The 16,932-nt window shown below is 42.5% G+C and overlaps 1 protein-coding gene across 2 annotated transcripts in view; it reads left to right on the plus strand.

Moving 5' to 3' along the window:
- The window catches only part of il16 (interleukin 16), a 61,120-nt gene extending 44,642 nt beyond the window's left edge, over window positions 1-16,478 (plus strand). The window contains exons 19-26 of one of the 2 annotated variants that reach the window (XM_088081258.1): window positions 654-732; window positions 1,722-2,953; window positions 4,798-4,949; window positions 5,197-5,362; window positions 7,155-7,256; window positions 9,627-9,858; window positions 11,147-11,275; window positions 13,903-16,478. In XM_088081258.1, coding sequence (XP_087937384.1) covers window positions 654-732; window positions 1,722-2,953; window positions 4,798-4,949; window positions 5,197-5,362; window positions 7,155-7,256; window positions 9,627-9,858; window positions 11,147-11,275; window positions 13,903-14,069 — 2,259 coding nt within the window. In that variant the 3' untranslated portion in view covers window positions 14,070-16,478. The remainder of the gene's footprint in view (window positions 1-653; window positions 733-1,721; window positions 2,954-4,797; window positions 4,950-5,196; window positions 5,363-7,154; window positions 7,257-9,626; window positions 9,859-11,146; window positions 11,276-13,902) is intronic. The other variant, XM_042484815.2, reaches the window with a different exon arrangement.
- The last annotated feature ends 454 nt before the right edge of the window (window positions 16,479-16,932 follow it).

Consider the following 16,932-nt stretch of genomic DNA (forward strand, 5'->3'; position numbering starts at 1 on the left):
CGCCTGGACCAGTTCAGGTCCGGTTGAGGCACATACATGACAGACTTAAAGAAATTCAACTTAGTGTGAATTAATACATGTAATACATGTATTTAAAGTAAGTTCAGTTTTAGTTGGACTAACACAATAATTCCACTTTTTTTAACATCATGTTAACATACTGATTGCTTCATGAAGGTCAAAATTTTCTATCAAATTCTTTTTAAAGGGTCGCTTTATCAAAATAACCAATAAATAAAATACGCTAAAAATTAAAACATTCTCACTTCACCCTAGCGGTATCCATTTGGATAGTTAGACTCAAGTGTAACCTCTGCCTGGATGCATCCCATAAGTTGCTGATTCCCACTGCACAACAATCCACTAACCCCCTCTAACATCTGTTTCATCAATGTAATAGTAAAGAGTACAATCAGCACTTACACCCAGGTCAAATGACTATGCAGTAGACACAGGTTTTTAATTTCATCTCCTTAAAACTTGTGTACACACTAATTTTGGTGGAAAAGATGTATAACCGTCTGTATCAAACCGTATGAGATCAGTGGCAGTGATGTGGATGAATGCATGAGCGGAAGCAGAGTTCTTTATTGCACCTCTCTGTGGTTGATGCTTCAGAAGCTGCCGTGACACAATACTTCCTGTTTGTGTAGCAGGAAGGAGAGCGAAATAGAGAACAGTCAGAGGGGACAGAAGACACTCCAGCCTGCGCAGACGACAGACTACACACAGGTACGATTAGGACTATTATTTTGCACTAAAGCACCTGAATGGCTTCAGAAGCAGCTGATTACTGATTGAACAATGTGACAGTGAGCTAACTGTGGTGCTGAGCTTCTCACTGTCTCAATGGAAAGCAATGAAGGCTGCATTTCCTGTTTGAGGCAGGATTTTTATTAGTAAGTGATTAAAATTCAATCAGTAGCAGTAGGCAGGTTTTCATTAACCATCAAATTGCACAGATTGAGTCTGGGTATATGAAATACAGCTAATGGAAACACCTCAATTGAAAAAAAAAATCCCATTTATCACAAAAAAGTTTTTACGCTAGCATGAGGTGGTACTTCAGTCGATTAGAATATGCCATATTTCCCCAAACTGCAATGGAAACACTTTTTGGACTTTTCTAGGTCACATGATGCTATGGCTGTGTGCTTGTCAGTAGGAACTGACTCCCTCATGATGCAGCAGGAGCTACAAGAGCTGTTATTGCATCACATAACTCTTCAAAAGTTGAACAGATCACCTGGAGGTTTTGAATCCACAATTCCTCTGTGAAATCATGGACTATTACCTCCCAGAAATCCCTCATACGTGGCCACTCCCTCGTATAAGGGGCTCACCTTTCGATAATGGCTCCATAACACGCCTACGTGGTCTTGGATTGGAAATAACGACAACTAGTGCAGTGGCTGCAATAGAAATAAAGTTGCTAATGTTTTGAACATCCATCACCATGCGTCTTGGAATGTTATATAATTCTCTAATTACATAATTCTCTAATGTAAACCCGCCTACTAATGATGATGATGATGATGATGATGATGATGGCCTGCTATAGAAAAACCAAGACGGTCAGGGCTGAGATATTCTGGCTGCTGTGTGCTGTGGCTCACAGTGGAAATACGAAGTTAAATCACTATGTGGGTTTTCGACATGAATATGTTTGAAACACATGACGGTCTCTCAGACTCTCTGCTCTTCTGTGTGTTGTGTGACAGGTGATTCATCAGCGCTGCTCTGCTCACAGCCGAAGAGAGGAGCTCTGAGGAGACAGGCTTGTATTGACCAACAAACCCAACAACAGCTGCAGGATCCTTGGGTCCGCCTCTCAGACAGCTCCCCTGAAGAACTGCCTGCCATCCACTGTCATCAGCACCACGCTGCAGACAGAACGCAGCCGAGCAACATCCACAGCCAACCTGCCACCATGAGTGACCCAGAGAACACGTCCCAGCTCAACGGCACAGCCGCAGATGTGACCTCACACCCTCCATCCGACTTAACTCCTGACAACACATCTGAGCAAGGAGCAAAGACGGGGCCCCCAGTGGCCCCCAAGCCTGCCTGGTTTCGCCAGAGTCTGAGGAAAATTCAGGATGAGCAGAAGCAGAAGAGCAACGCTAAAGCTGCAGAGCAGAGGCCTGCTGCAGGCTTTAGCAGGAGCTTTGGTGTCCGGTCTGCTTCATCTGGTGCTAACCTGTCCATCAAACAAAAGATCCACTCATTCGAGACATTCTCCAGTCCAGAGGGGGCCGAGAGGGGCTGCAACAGGAGGCCTGTGGCCCCCTCCACCTCTCCTCTTCCAATGGAGAGGGAGTCCAAGAGTCTCCCTGGTGAGTGTAGGAAGGGCAAACATGAGAGCCCAGAAAAGATTAAGACAAACTGGTCTGGATCTGTCAGGGACACAGACAACACCAATGTCTCTGCCTCCACCTCTGAAGCTACCAGCCAAACAATGGCCAAGTTCTCTGAAGATAAGCCCCCCATAGAAACCACCAGCACTTATCTGGACTCAGCGGTTCACTATTCTGATTCAGCTACAGTCCATGATGACAGGAACATCTGTCCATCAGAACCTGAGCTGGAAAAGCTGGATCTGAGCAGGTCCACAGAGGACAAAGTCCTGCCTCCTGCACCATCCATGAGACCCAGTCAGGCTGAAGGGGGGAGTCATCATCCTGCTGCAAGTCCTGCTCTGAGTCCTGCTTTGAGTCCTGTTGTGAGTCCTGCTGTGAGTCCTGCTCTGAGTCCTGCCCAGAGTCCTCCTCTGAGTCCTGCCCAGAGTCCTCCTCTGAGTCCTGCCCAGAGTCCTGCTCTGAGTCCTGCTCTAAGTCCTGCCGTGAGTCCTGCTCTGAGTCCTGCTCTCAGTCCTGCTCCGCCCACAGACAGTGACCCGCTGGGAGGCCCAGAGGCAGAGAATTTAGGGAAGATCCTGGCCTTCAGTAACCAGGTAATCTATCATGTGAGGATGTTTAACTTGATTTGTCATGTCAACATTATTTAACAATCTGAAACCTTGATTGACAACAATGTTTTGTTCTGCATTTAGACACCTTTCACAACTATTGAAACCTCCTCCAACTCCTTTGAAGCAAATTATTGCAATTGATTTTTTTTTTCAAAACCATGGGGAAAAGGGCCAAGAGCAACTTGGCAAAAAATGTTCTGCAAATTGCAATAAAAATTATAGATTTAGATGTTTTTTCCAGGTGGCTCAAAAAGCCATATTTGGCAAAACTGCAATGGAAAGACTTTTTTGTTTTTTTCTAGCTCACATGGTGCTATGGCTGTGTGCTTGTCAGTAGGAACTGGCTCTAAGAGCTGTTATTGCATCACATACCTCTTCATAAGTTGAGCGGGTCATCACCTCGCAGAAATCCTTCATTTGTGGCCGCTCCCATGTATAAGGGGTTCACCTTTCCATTATGGCTCCATAATACGCCTAAATGGCCTTGGATTGAAAATAATGACAGCTGGTGCAGTGGTTGCAATAGAAATTAACCTGCTAATGTTTTGAACATCCATCACCATGCTGCTTGGCATGTTATTGCCAGAGGAGAAGTTGCAGAACATCACTCAATGGAAACACAGTGATCTCCTAATTGTGTTTTATCAACATTTCGAAAATATTGCTTAAGTTGTGCGCAAATCTCTAATGGAAGCCCACCTACTTCAGACAGGAATTTAGGACAATGTTATCACAGTGACACTGCTTTCGAAACCCACATGTATAAACCAATCAGGTCCACAACACACACGACAACAGCATTTTGGGGGCTTGCAAACACAAACTTTTGAAACCAGGCTCCAGAGTGTAATTTTATTAAAAAAAAAAGTGCCACCCCTTCTGTTGATATGTAAACTGGCAATGAGCGGATCCTTTGAGAGCGGTGACATCACGGCTGCAATCCAGGCATGCGCATTACATTTCAGAAAAATAGCCATGTGCAAGTAGGAGGACAACAATAACAATCGTCCTTGGTACAAAGCAACCAATTGCACCTTACATGAGATGACCCAGAATCAGCTGTCTAACATTATGTTATAAGTGGCAGTTGTGAATCTACCTGAGAGCAGCACTGATGAATGTTTTCAGTTGATGACACATCTCTGCTGTTTTCTCTTACATTACGAGGTATTTGCTATTTTACATATTTCACAGGTGAAATAGTTTGTTCTGACATAGATTTGGATCTGAATTTTATAAATTAGACTCACCTCACACAACGTGACACATGATGAAACTGTCAGATCACTGTTGTCACAAGGGCCTTTAAGGACAGCAGATCAAAGTGGAAGCAGGAAGTCAGTCTGTGAATTGTAATGGATGTTTACAGCCCACTGTGGGGCTGATCATTTAACAGTTACCTTCTTTTCATTTGACTTGGTGAGAACAAGGTTAATATGCCAAATAGAAATGATAACCAGAACAACATAAATAAACAAGCAAAAGTTGCATGGATTTTTAAAAATTATTTGTTATTATAATTATATAAATTATAAGTATAGTTTTCTGATTGTATTCCCTATTTTGTGAATAATTGTTAACATGAAATAATTTCTCTCTCTCTCTCTCTCTCTCTCTCTCTCTCTCTCTCTCTCTCTCTCTTTTTAAACTTATTTTCAGGTCATTTAGTTATCACCTTTATCTAATTTCTTGCAGTTTGTGAGACATCACCAGTTTGCTCTGGTTTCAAAGGTTAAATGCATGTGAAAGGTGTCTGAATGCAGTGCTAAAAATCTGATGTTGTCTGATGTGTCTTATTCTGTTTGAATATGTTGTTTTTGTTGCAGGTTTCTCAGGCGTTGATGCGCTCTCTGCCCGTCTACTCCTGCCATGGAAACCCTCGCTCCCCAAACCTGCAGGACTCCTCTGCGGAGGAGTTTACTGCCCGCCAGGAGGGTGGGCGCACCCTGGACGGCGCTGACAGAGGGTTTTCTGTCAGGTAAGAGCTCTGCAGAGAGTTTTGACTCAACATGACTTTACTGTGCCTGTTTTATTTTCAAAAGGAAGTGGTTCAGGTTGAAAATAAAATGCTTCCTGTTTTAGCAGAAAAGCAGTGTGAAGTTTTGAATAGTCAGAGATGTTAAAACCAGCACAGTTCTCACAGACTCTGCTGACATGCACAGTGCTTACAGGTGTGTATCTGGCATTACTCCCTTAACTCCACTGTGTTTTCATTTTGAATCCAGCCTGGCCACACTGAGGGACTGTACCATTGAGCGTGGGGAGGGGGGAGTTCACGAGCAGGCAGACGTCACTTCTGCTTGCGCTCACTCTGTCATCTCAGCCATCCCCTCTCAGGAAATACAGAAAATGATCCAGGAAGTCAAAGCTCTGAATGAGGAGACGCTGAAGGTAAAACATCTCCCAGACCTCAGACTGACACTGAGCCAGTTTCAATAATTTTCTACAATGGTTAGAAAACGGATAAAGAATAAAAATGTAAAGGTACCACATCATGATGTTCTCTCCGGGGTCTCCGGCTTCCTACCACAGTCCAAAGACATGCAGCTCAGGTTGATTGGTGACTCTAAATTGCCCTTCGGTGTGACTGTGAGTGTGAAAGGTTGTCTGTCTATTTGTGTCGGCCCGGCGATAGTCTGGAGACCTGTCCAGGGTGTACCCCGCCTTCTGCCCGATGAGAGCTGGGATTGGCTCCAACCCCCCGCAACCCTTATGAGGACAAGCGGTTATGGACAATGAATAAATAACATTTTAAAACTTGTCATTTATATTTCAATATTTTATTCAATCATCTTCAGTCATGACAGAGTACACATTGCAGGGCATTATTCCCCAACAAAAAATAGCACAGTCTTAACTGGTAATCTGTGTTTGACAGTCTGATATAAAGTCTCTCCAAAACAAAATTAATGCAAGAGCTTGTTCCACTCAAATAAAAGGAGTCACTTTTAGGAGAAGTAAAAGTTACTCTGTTATACAGAAACCTCAAATCTTGCGGTCCAACAAAACATCTTAAAGTAAAATTAATGCAATTCGAATGAAGTTAAATGAAGTTGTGGAAGCTCCTGCACAGCTGACAACCCCGCACCGTAAATGTTTCAAAATAAAATGCATTGTATCCGCAACTGATGGCATTCTGTCCACAGAGACACAGTCAGAGGGCTTTTGTTTTGAAAGGGAAGCAAGGACGTTGAGGTAAAACAGACATCTTTCTTTTTCCTCATCTCTGTGACAGAGACTTTAAACTGCAGTATAAAGTGGTACAGAGTCAATATAATCATAAAAACACCATATTCACTGCCTATTCCTGCTGACAAACGCACACGTCTTGCGTAAAAAAACGGCGAGCCACCATTTCTCTAGATATACTGCAGCTGACACGCAGCTCAGACGCGCCTGCCAGGCACTGCTTAAGCAGGCAGTGTGCACGCTCTCATTTAATAACATGGGTGCCGTAACAAAAAACTACATGCTTTGCGCTGCTCACACTCTCATGACACGTGCTGTGTAAAATGGTAAGACGCGATACGTGAATCAACGTATTTACGTAATCGATAACAGCGACGCAACGCCCCAGCCGAAATAAGCATTGACCCTTAATGTCCATGAGTGGGATCCAGGTACTATGTCTTTCCTGTTTTGCTGCTCTCATGACTACTGTCTGTGTTCCACATTGCACCCTTTGATATCTGTTTTCTTGTGTGGCATTAAGGCCCCTGTCAGAAGCATTTAAACCATTGAAAACTGGATACATTTGTTTGCTCTTTTTCAAATACTTGGAAAACCAACTTGACAAGAGTTACCCCACAAACTGTAAGAAACTGGGAAAAGGTTGTTTTTTTTTTTTTTAAGAAGATAGAAAATTATTAGAAAATTATTTCAGGAAAATGTTCAGAAAAACGTTATTTTTAACCTATAATTATTATAATTATACCTCTAAAATGGTTTCCTTTTGTTTCTTTTTCAGGTCATGCCCTTGTTTCTTTTTTGTTTTGTTTTGTTTTATTCCAATTTTCAGGCTATTTTCATGTAACTTTGTAATTTTTTTCTTACTAATTTGTCTTAATTTCTTGTCAAGTCTTATCAAGCCAATTTACTCAGGTTTCAAAAGGTCTAAGTTTTACTTTACCTCATTGAATGTGACCTGATCACAACAATAACAGATCTGCCTCTTTCTCTACAGCAACTGGTGGACATCCATGTAGTGATTCTGCACAAAGAGGAGGGAGCTGGGCTGGGCTTCAGCATCGCTGGAGGCTCTGACCTTGAGAGTAAAGCTGCCACAGTAAGCAGCTTCTCTGCAAACAAACACACTCACACTCAGTCCAACACGTTCAGACTCACAGGGCCAGGACTCACTGTCTGACATTTTAAACTCACCACAAGGTGGAAGGAGAACACTGTTCTTTCTTTCTGGATTCCAACGTGAATCCAACTGATATGTAGCTGTTACCTGTGATGGCCAGTAGGTGGCACTACATGTCTAAGGAGCCCACGGTTGCTGTGGTGATGATTCAAACTCCTCACCTGCTGAGATTTGTTGTGCATATAGTTCCGTTTTTTTGTCCAGGTTTCGTTGCTGAGATTTCTGTCTTCACCTTAAAGCGGTGGACTGGAATGGAATGAGTGATGCTGTGCTCGTACATCATCACGGCTATGATTCGGTCGTAGGCACGAGGCCGCTGGCCGAGTGCCGAAGATATACAGCACAACACACGACCTCGACTGTGATATTGCTTTTATACAACCGTTCTAAAGCGTCTTTTATTTGTTAATAGTAACAAGCGACAACAGATGATGATTTTTTTGTTTATTTAATGTTTTTTTTGGCTCCGCCGACACAAATAGTTCCGCAAACGCTGGACGCGACAGCTGTTGCCTAGCGACAACATTTTCCTGCACGCTGCTTGCTAATCTGTGTTAGCTCGGTCTTCATGTTATGTGCATTCATGTATATCATGAACATTTTTCTCTGTGTTTTCAGTGAAATCAGAGTCTGGTAACAGACACCTTGTGAGATTCAGATGAGTTAGTTTGATCAGACAGTTCGTGTGTGTGTGTCGGTGTCACTCAGGCTGTGGTTAGTGTCAGACGAGTGTGTCCCTGCCTCACTGCACATCCTTGTAACATCTGTAACAGCTGGTTTGCTCCCAGTGAACGGCAGTTTAACGAAACCCGTCCGTCACAGCTGCCCCCTCCTGGGCTTCCTCATAACTTTGAGTAACTGCAATGCAAGTACAGTCAGCTCACACCACGCTTAAAAATCCCTGCCCCCCCCTCCCCCCCTACCACCACCACCACCACACACACACACACACACACACACACACTCCTTTCTCTCTCCTTCCTCAACCTAACCAATTTACAGCTATGTCAACAGCGCCAACTAGCTATTTGAACCTGTGCTTACATCATACTATAAACACATCCCACTTCCACTCTTACACTAATTAAAGCGTGAAGCGGAGTGATACATGCAGAGTTAAAAGTTAACAGTCCCAGTGATATTGTACTCCTGTATCAGCACTCATGGAATGCCTCTCAACCAATCAAATTGCTTGGTTGGAACTAACTGTTGTATAATAAACAATGACATTTAAAATACAATACTATCTACATTTTCTATTTTTAAATAAATGCATGTAAGAGCTGGCAGGCGTTAACTGCTGCTGCTCCAAACTGCTCCTTTTTCAAATCTTTTAGCACCACCTACAAGTGACATTAAACTCTTCAGACTTGTTCAGCTTCCTCATCTGTATAGCTTTGCTGAATGTGGTTACCATGGAAGAGATATGTCAGTTCATAAATTTGTAGCCTAGTGTAGCACTATATATATTCTATGTAAGTGTTTCTTCTTGGATTTCTTCAGCACTGGGGAACACGTATGAAATGGGGCACTGAATTTAAATTTACTGTTTATCAGACAACAAATGAGAAAAAAAACGAGCTAGCTATGTAGCAACGGTCCCAGCAGCTCTGGAGAAAGCCCTTAGCTACTAGAGCAACTTGCTGGCCAGCAGCTTGAGAACTGAGTGATTCAGAATAAACATGCTCAGACACTGTTCTGTCGCTCAACTGCACAGAGCACTTTCACACTGCGGGTCACATTTACTCATTTATACACACATTCACACATGAGGCTACTTTACAAGGTGCCAGCTACTGCTCAGCATTTAACCACTACTTGATACTTCATGTTGATGCTTCAACATGTTGACTGGAGGAGCCTGGGATTAAACCGCTGACCATCTGATTAATAGACGACCTGCTCTAACTCCTGAGCCATGGCTGCCCCAAGAAAAGATTTATGTTATAACAAAAAATATCTTATAAAAATGTGAAAAACATCTACGTTTTCATGTAGAAAAAAACTGGTGGACACTGATCAGTTTTTTTTTTCTGGCCTTGCAGTTCTACACCTGTGTGAAGAACAAAGTAATGAACTTCATAATTCCTGCAGCTCAAAGCATCTGAATATTTCTGCTAATAATGGCTACATTTTGGTGAAAGTTACAAAATGTTTCAGCCTTGCTACCAATGCTTTCTCCTCTCAGAAATTCACACTCTGTGATACACTATGATATATAAATGATACACAAACTGTGCACACGCTCTCCCAGTCTGTGTGTGTGATCCTTGATTGTCTTCGTCTCAGGTCCACAGAGTGTTTCCCAGCGGCCTGGCAGCTCAGGAGGGCACCATTCAGAGAGGAGATGAGGTTCTGTCTATAAACGGACAAACATTGCGGGGGATCACACACGCTGACGCCACCGCCGCTCTGCGTCAGGCCCGCAGTCTGAAGCTGGCTGTGGTGGTCATTTGCAAGAGAGCAGAGGAGGAGGGAGGAGAGGGAGGAGGCTGCAGGAGCGAGGAGGCCGACCCTGAAGGTGAGACATAGAGCACACAGGGGTGGAGGCCCAACACCTCCAGTGTTTGAGCCTCCAGACTCTCCAATGCTTTTCTAAAACAGGGTTTTCATCGTACAAAGAAAATTAGCCCTTTGGATCATCCATCCATCCATTGTCGTCCGCTCATCCAAGGCTGGGTCACGGGGGCAACAGGTGGAGCAGAGCATTCCAGATGTCCCTCTTCCCAGCAACACTTTCCATCTCCTCCTGGGGGACCCTAAGGCATTCCCAGGTCAGAGGAGATATGTAAACCCTCCAGTGCATTCTGGGTCTGCCCCTGGGCCTCCTACCAGTAGTATGTGCCCAAAACACCTCCAACGGGAGGTGCCCAGGATGCCTGAACCACCTTAACCGGCCCCTTTCGACACGAAGGAGCAGTGGGTTCTCTCTGAGCTCCTTGCAGATGTCCGAGCTCCTCACCCTATCGCTAAGGCTAAGCCCAGCCACCCTGCAGAGGAAACTCATTTCGGTCCCTTGTATCTGCGCTCTCATTCTTTCAGTCACTATCCAGAGCTCATGACCATAGGTGAGGGTTGGGACATAGATAGACCGGAAAATCGAGAGCTTTGCCTTCTGGCTCAACTGCCTCTTTACCATGACAGTCCGACGCAACTCCCACATCACTGCAGACTCCGTACCAAAACCTCTGTCCATCTCACACTCCATTCTACCCTCAGTCATGAACAAGACTCCTTCGCTTGGGGCAACAACTCTCCCCCCACCTAGGGGACAGTCCACCGTTTTCCGACAGAGAACCATAGCTTCAGATTTGGAGGTGCTGACTCACATCCCGACCACTTCACACTTGGCTGCAAACTGCCCCAGTGCATGCTGGAGGTCACGGTGTGATGAGGCCAGGACCACAACATCTGCAACATCCCACACCAGACCCCGCCCCCCACTACAGGATCCTGTTCATGAATACAACAAACAGAATCGGTGACAAGGGACAACCCTGGCGGAGGCCAACACTCACCGTGAACGCGGACACAACTCTCACTTTGATCATACAGGGACCAGATGACTCGTAAAAGCGACCCCAGCACCCCATATTCCTGCAGTAGCCCCCACAGGACTCCCCGAGGAACGCAGTTGTAGGCCTTCTCCATAGCCCCAAAACACATTTGGTTCACATAGGCCAAAAACGGGTTCACATTTTCTACTGTGTGATAAATTACACCTGGTAATATCTTAACATTGATGTTTTTTCAGCTGTACGGTAAAGCTCTGCAGACAACAGTCCTGTTAATTGTGTTTTGTGTTGCAGTGGAGGAGCAGGGAGGTATGCTGAGTGTGGAGCTGGAGAAAGGAGCAGGAGGAGTTGGGTTCACTCTGGAGGGGGGGAAAGGCTCAATCCACGGAGACAGACCTTTAGTCATCAACAGGATCTTTGCAGGTATAATCATGACTAAATTTGTGCTTTGTCGGGGTTGAGCTGAAGAAAGTTCTTTGCCTTCCAGGATTTAATATCTGAAATGCAATTAAAAAGGGTGTCAATCAGTCCTGTGTCATCAGGAGACACGACAATGGAGAGTTACGTGTCATCTGCGTAGCTATGGAAGTGTATGCCTCCTGATGACACTTCCCAAAGGTAGCATATAAATATTAAAAAGTGTAGGACCTAAAACCGAACCCTGGGGGACACCACATTTCAAATGATAGAGCCTAGAAGAGCAGTCACCTATGTTTACACAAAATGTTCTGTCAGTGAGATATGATTCAAACCAGTTACAAACAGTACCAGAGATGCCAATCAGGTTATGCAGTCTGTTTAAAAGAATTTTGTGATCTACTTTGTCAAAGGCTGCACTCAGGTCCAGTTAAACTAAGACCGAGGGCATTTTTCTGTCCATGTTTGACCTGAGGTCATTTACAATTTTGACTAGGGCTGTCTCTGTACTGTGATGCTTCCTAAAACCAGATTGAAAAATTTCACTGACATTGTTTGTGTTGATAAAATCATTTAACCGATCAAAAACGTTTTTTTCTAAAATCTTACTCACAAATTGAAGGTTGGATACAGGCCTTTAATTATCAGGAATTGATGTATCCAAATTGTTTCTCTTCAGCAGAGGTTTGACAATGGTAGTTTTAAAAGCAGTGGGGAAGACACCTGTCTGAATTTATTTTGTTAAGAAGATCGTGAGTAAAAAGGCTGTAATTTTCTTTAAGGAGAGATTTTGGGATAGGCTCTAAAAGGCAGGTTGCTGTTCTTATTTGGGAGAGAACTTTGTCAAGCATTTCATCATCAACCAGGACAAACTTCTCCAGTGTTTCCACATGCGAAAATGATTCTAAAAAGATGAAATTTGTTTGCTGATAGTGAGAGAGGTTTGATAAAATCTATTTTATTTCTGAAGTGGACTGCAAGATCTTTACACGATAAAACTGTGTTGTATGGCTGGTTAAAAACAGGATTTATGAAATGATCAAAAGGACTTTTGGATTATTTTGATTTTCGTTGATTAGTTTTGAGAAATGTGCCCTTCTTGCTTTCTTCGTCGCATTGATATAAATATTTAATTGCTGTTTAAAGATTTGAAAGTTTATTGCCAATTTGTTCTACCTCCATGTTCTCTCTGCTTTTCGACAGTTTGTAGATTTATCTGTATTATACTATTTTTTGACCGTGTTTTAATGTGTTTTTACAGTGTATGTAGTGGTGACGTTTAATATGTGCGACCACAATGTAGTTCTTGTATAGCCTATCAATAGCTTTTTGCTTCTGGCAATTTAATTTACGCTTCAAAACACACAAAAATGGTGTTCATCTGTGAAGATTATCGTGCTGAACAAAACTTGTAAGTCTCATAAAGTTCTGTTCGCCACAGAGCTTTTTTTGGGCGATAACCGAAAATCCCATTCAAAAATCCCATAAGGTTTTTGACGAGGGAACCAGTGTGATGCTTATTTCCTGGTTGGCCTCGAAAAATACATCATCACTTCACCACTCTTTTTGGAAAATGCCGCATTTTACGTCTTTAGGACTTAATGTTTTAAATAATGGCTATTTAAAAATGCGTTCTGAAAAGTCAATATGGCTCAAAAAAAAAATTATCCAGTGATTTAAGGACGTCTCTTTCCCAATGTTAAGCAAATGGAGAAAAGTCTTTCTGGGCTAGTGTGCATCACGTTTCGGCCACTATGTAAATTTTGCATCAGAGCATGCCATACTTCCTGGTGGCTTTGAATGTTCGCCGTCCAGAAAGTTCGAGAAAGTTGCTGGTCAGAACGTTCATAATCTGGCGGTCTATAGCATGCATGTAATGCTCTCTCTCACTGACATGCACGGTAGGCAGGGTCAGTCTGACTTACTGGGCATGTTACGTTTGTCCCTTAAAAAAAACACACACAAACATCTGGATAGAAATGTAGAACATTGGAATTGACCTAAAAGGAGCTATTGTGGTCATCCAAAGAATGCCCATAAGCAGTGTGTATATTTACTGTATATTGGATATTTAAGTATTTAAACAGTGATCCGAACAGTGAAAACATAAAGTCTAAAAACAGCCAAATTTTTAACGTGTATTTGACAGTCTGAACATAGACCAATTTTCATCTTCTTTTTTTGGGCTAAATTAGGACCAATTACAAAGTATTGTAATTAATTGTATTACTTGTAATTTATTGTCTTCCCTTCTATGAGCTATTTCTATAAGCCCAGTTGAGTTTCTAAGTTTTTTTAATGGTGCAAATAAACAAATAAAATAGAAATAAAATAAACGTCAGACGGTCTAAACACAGCCTAATTGTCAACGTCCATTTTTGGGCTAAATTAGGACCAAGTCAGACCAGTTTTTTAAGTGTTTTGTGGAGCTAAATTAAGCCGACACTCCGTGTCAGGAGTGGAAAAAAAATTACACCTGGACAAAAAATTACACATAGATTCCACATAGCACAACTGTCAGGACAGGACGGAGGAACATTCGGGATTTGTTTTACTGAAACCCAGATTTGCAGTTATGGTTTACACTATGAGAGATATCAGCCCAGCAGTGTTTGCCCATGTGTGTGTTTCAGGTGGAGCAGCGGAGCAGAGCGGTCTGCTGCATGGAGATGAACTGCTGCACATTCAGGGAATCAGTCTGCAGGACATGACTCGCTTTGAGGCCTGGAACATGATCAAGGCTTTACCTGAAGGACCGATCACAGCGGTGATCAGGAGGAGGCCGGGGGGGGCAGAGTGACACACAGCTGCGCAGAGCTGCCTGCTAATGATGAGACCAAAGAACACAAACCATAGCTCATGAGGTACACACGTTAGCCTTTTATAAATAGTCAGATAAAAATCCGGTATTAGCCACGCAGCGTGGTCCTCCTCTGAGGACAACTTATGAATATTTTTCTGTTATTTTTACATCTCATTTTTGATCAGATATGAACATTATTAAAGGGTCAGTCCTCCCAAACCCCCTGAAAACCCATACAGGGAGCCAGCCATTTGATCTTCAGATCTCACTGTCAGTGTTTTACCCTCTGCAGAAAATCATCTCACTGAGCGTGTTTACATGGACATGAATAACCCATTTATCAATAGGTTTTTCGAGTATCCCCTTTATGTCTTTGATTAAAGTTAAAGGGATAGTTCAGGATTTTTGAAGTGGGGCTGTATGAGATAAAGTCAGTGTGTTACATACAGTAGCTGGCGGTTGGCGCGCTCCGTTTGCAGAAAAAGACAGAACTCGCACCCCACAGCTCAGCATGCTGAATAGGGTCTTGTATATCAAGATGTATTTTAGCCACTTAAAAAAAGGTCTACCTAAAAAGATCAGCCTCAGCCTAAGTGGACACTGTATTAAGAGTATTTTTTGCCTTGCTGTCACACAGCCTTTTCCTTTGGCACTACATTTTCTCAACCGTATAACTGCCGTAGTCCTATGCAGAAGACCAGCTGAGCCGCGTACTGTATTAAGCCGCGGGTCAGCTGTTTAGATCAAAAAGTGCTGTTCCTGCTTGTTACTTAATCCAACTGAACTCTGTGTTTGTAGTACAAAACCAAATAAACAACACTGCCACCCCCAACCATCAGGCCAAATTACACTAAATACCTACAAAAAAATGAAACACCTCACCAAACAACCTTGGTCTCCACGGTGATTGCCATTTCGTTGACACTGTTATAATCATACAGTTTTATTTTCTTTTATATGGTGTGTTTTCCATGAACTGCTGAGAGTCTTATTCATACAGCTAACCCGTGACTACGTGGTAATATGGAAGTTATACAGCTGAGAAAATGTAGTGCCAAAGAAAAAGGCTGTGTGATGGCGAGGTAAAAACACTTTATATACAGCGTCCACCATAGCTACCATGACCTTGCCTCTTGATTTGGACTGTCTCTGGGTGAGACGAAGTTTAAGCAAGTGGTTTTGCACTGCTGGTCATCAGAGATCGAAAACCAAAACTATATCTAACTGAGCAGGCAGAGCCGACTGTACAGTCAGAATCTTACTATGCAAAAAAGTCGAGGCACATGCACCTGCAATCCCTCGGCCAAGCCCCCCACCCCCAGCCCTGGCCTAATAAAGTACTGTTGCTTGCGGTTTTCAAAGCTTTCCATTTATGAAGATGTGCATGTAGGAATAAACTGCAATCAAAAAGCACAAACAGACAAATGCCCAACCTTTCACAAATATTACATCCCATGATGCTCTCTGAACATCTGGGAGGCCATTTGAGTCACTTCACATATCATCAAAGACTGATTTTAGCTAATTTGAGGCAGGAGGTCTCAGATTTTATGCCCCCTGGCTACAGCAGTGCCTTACTTATCAGTCTGTTAGTGTATCACATGGCTAAGTCTGATTCAGTTCTGACATTCACACAAATCTGAAGAACTACAGGAGAGGTGGCCAAATAAAAACAAATCCTGTACAGAACAATGCAGCTCACAGCAACAAATCTGTGGTGCTGTTGTACCGGGCCAATGTGTTTCAGAAGTTGATTAGGCAGTGTTTTTAATGCTCTTGGATGTTAAATCTATCATGGTATGAAAAAACAAATAAGCAATGAGGTGCAACAGCAGAGAGATATTTATCAGAGTGTGTGGGGCTGTGTGTCTTTGAGTTTGATCATCCCGCTTGTTGAGTTTTCTGTCAAACCAGGCTGAATTAAATGCTGTTATTAATGTGTTTAATTCTAAGCATGCAAGGGACATCATGCACACAAAAAGTCTTTTGTGAAAGATAAATGTATTTGCACATTGATTATCAACAAACATGCACCATAATAACACGTATTGTGAGCAGGAGACTGGACCAGGGTAGATACTTTAACATTTCATTAAACAAAGAAGAGATTTCTTTGCTTAAATTAAAATGGTCTATGGGTGGTAACATTGTCTCTACAAAATATAACTTCTGCGAGTCCAAACTCAAAACACCTCATTGCACACTCAGGATTAAGACACAACTATAATGCAATAGAAAGTCTTTGTATGGAACCACAAAATAAATGTTTTATACTAGTGTGCTTAAAAATGTCAATTTAAAAAAACAGATGTTTATGGAGTCACTTATATCTGCTGTAAGAATTCAAAGAACTTAAAATAAAAATAAAATAAAAAAATTTAAAAAAATCAAACAGTTCAAATCTGAGTGTGTTCAATTCTCCTTATTTGTTTGTGGCTTTAAAACTGTGAGAACATTCTGTATAGCTGCGTTTCAACCAGCAGGTTGGTACACATTTTTTACATTTCCATTGAGAAAAGTTGTGGATGTTTTTTTTAATATCTTTGGGACTGTTCCCATTTTTCATCACCCCTCTGTTGGGGTACCTAGCACACTGATCCAGGACTAAAAGGTGGAGCTGGAAATGCTGCTGTCTGTTGATTGCTCAGTAGAGAATCAACATTCAGCGCTGAGCTGTGGCTGCTTTAACCACTGTTCATACCATGACAAGTTTTTGATACATTAGTAAACTCTAACTATAAACTAAAAGTATGTTTATAGCCTCTAGCAGCAGCTAGTTATGTAATGTAACTCAATGCATGAGATGACGATAAGAATCCATGGACACACCTTAAATTTCAATGACATTTTTGACCACTCC

Source organism: Plectropomus leopardus, chromosome 1 (assembly GCF_026936395.1).
Source record: "Plectropomus leopardus strain MGB_pleo_1.0 chromosome 1, ASM2693639v1, whole genome shotgun sequence".
In the NCBI taxonomy this organism is placed as follows: domain Eukaryota; kingdom Metazoa; phylum Chordata; class Actinopteri; order Perciformes; family Serranidae; genus Plectropomus; species Plectropomus leopardus.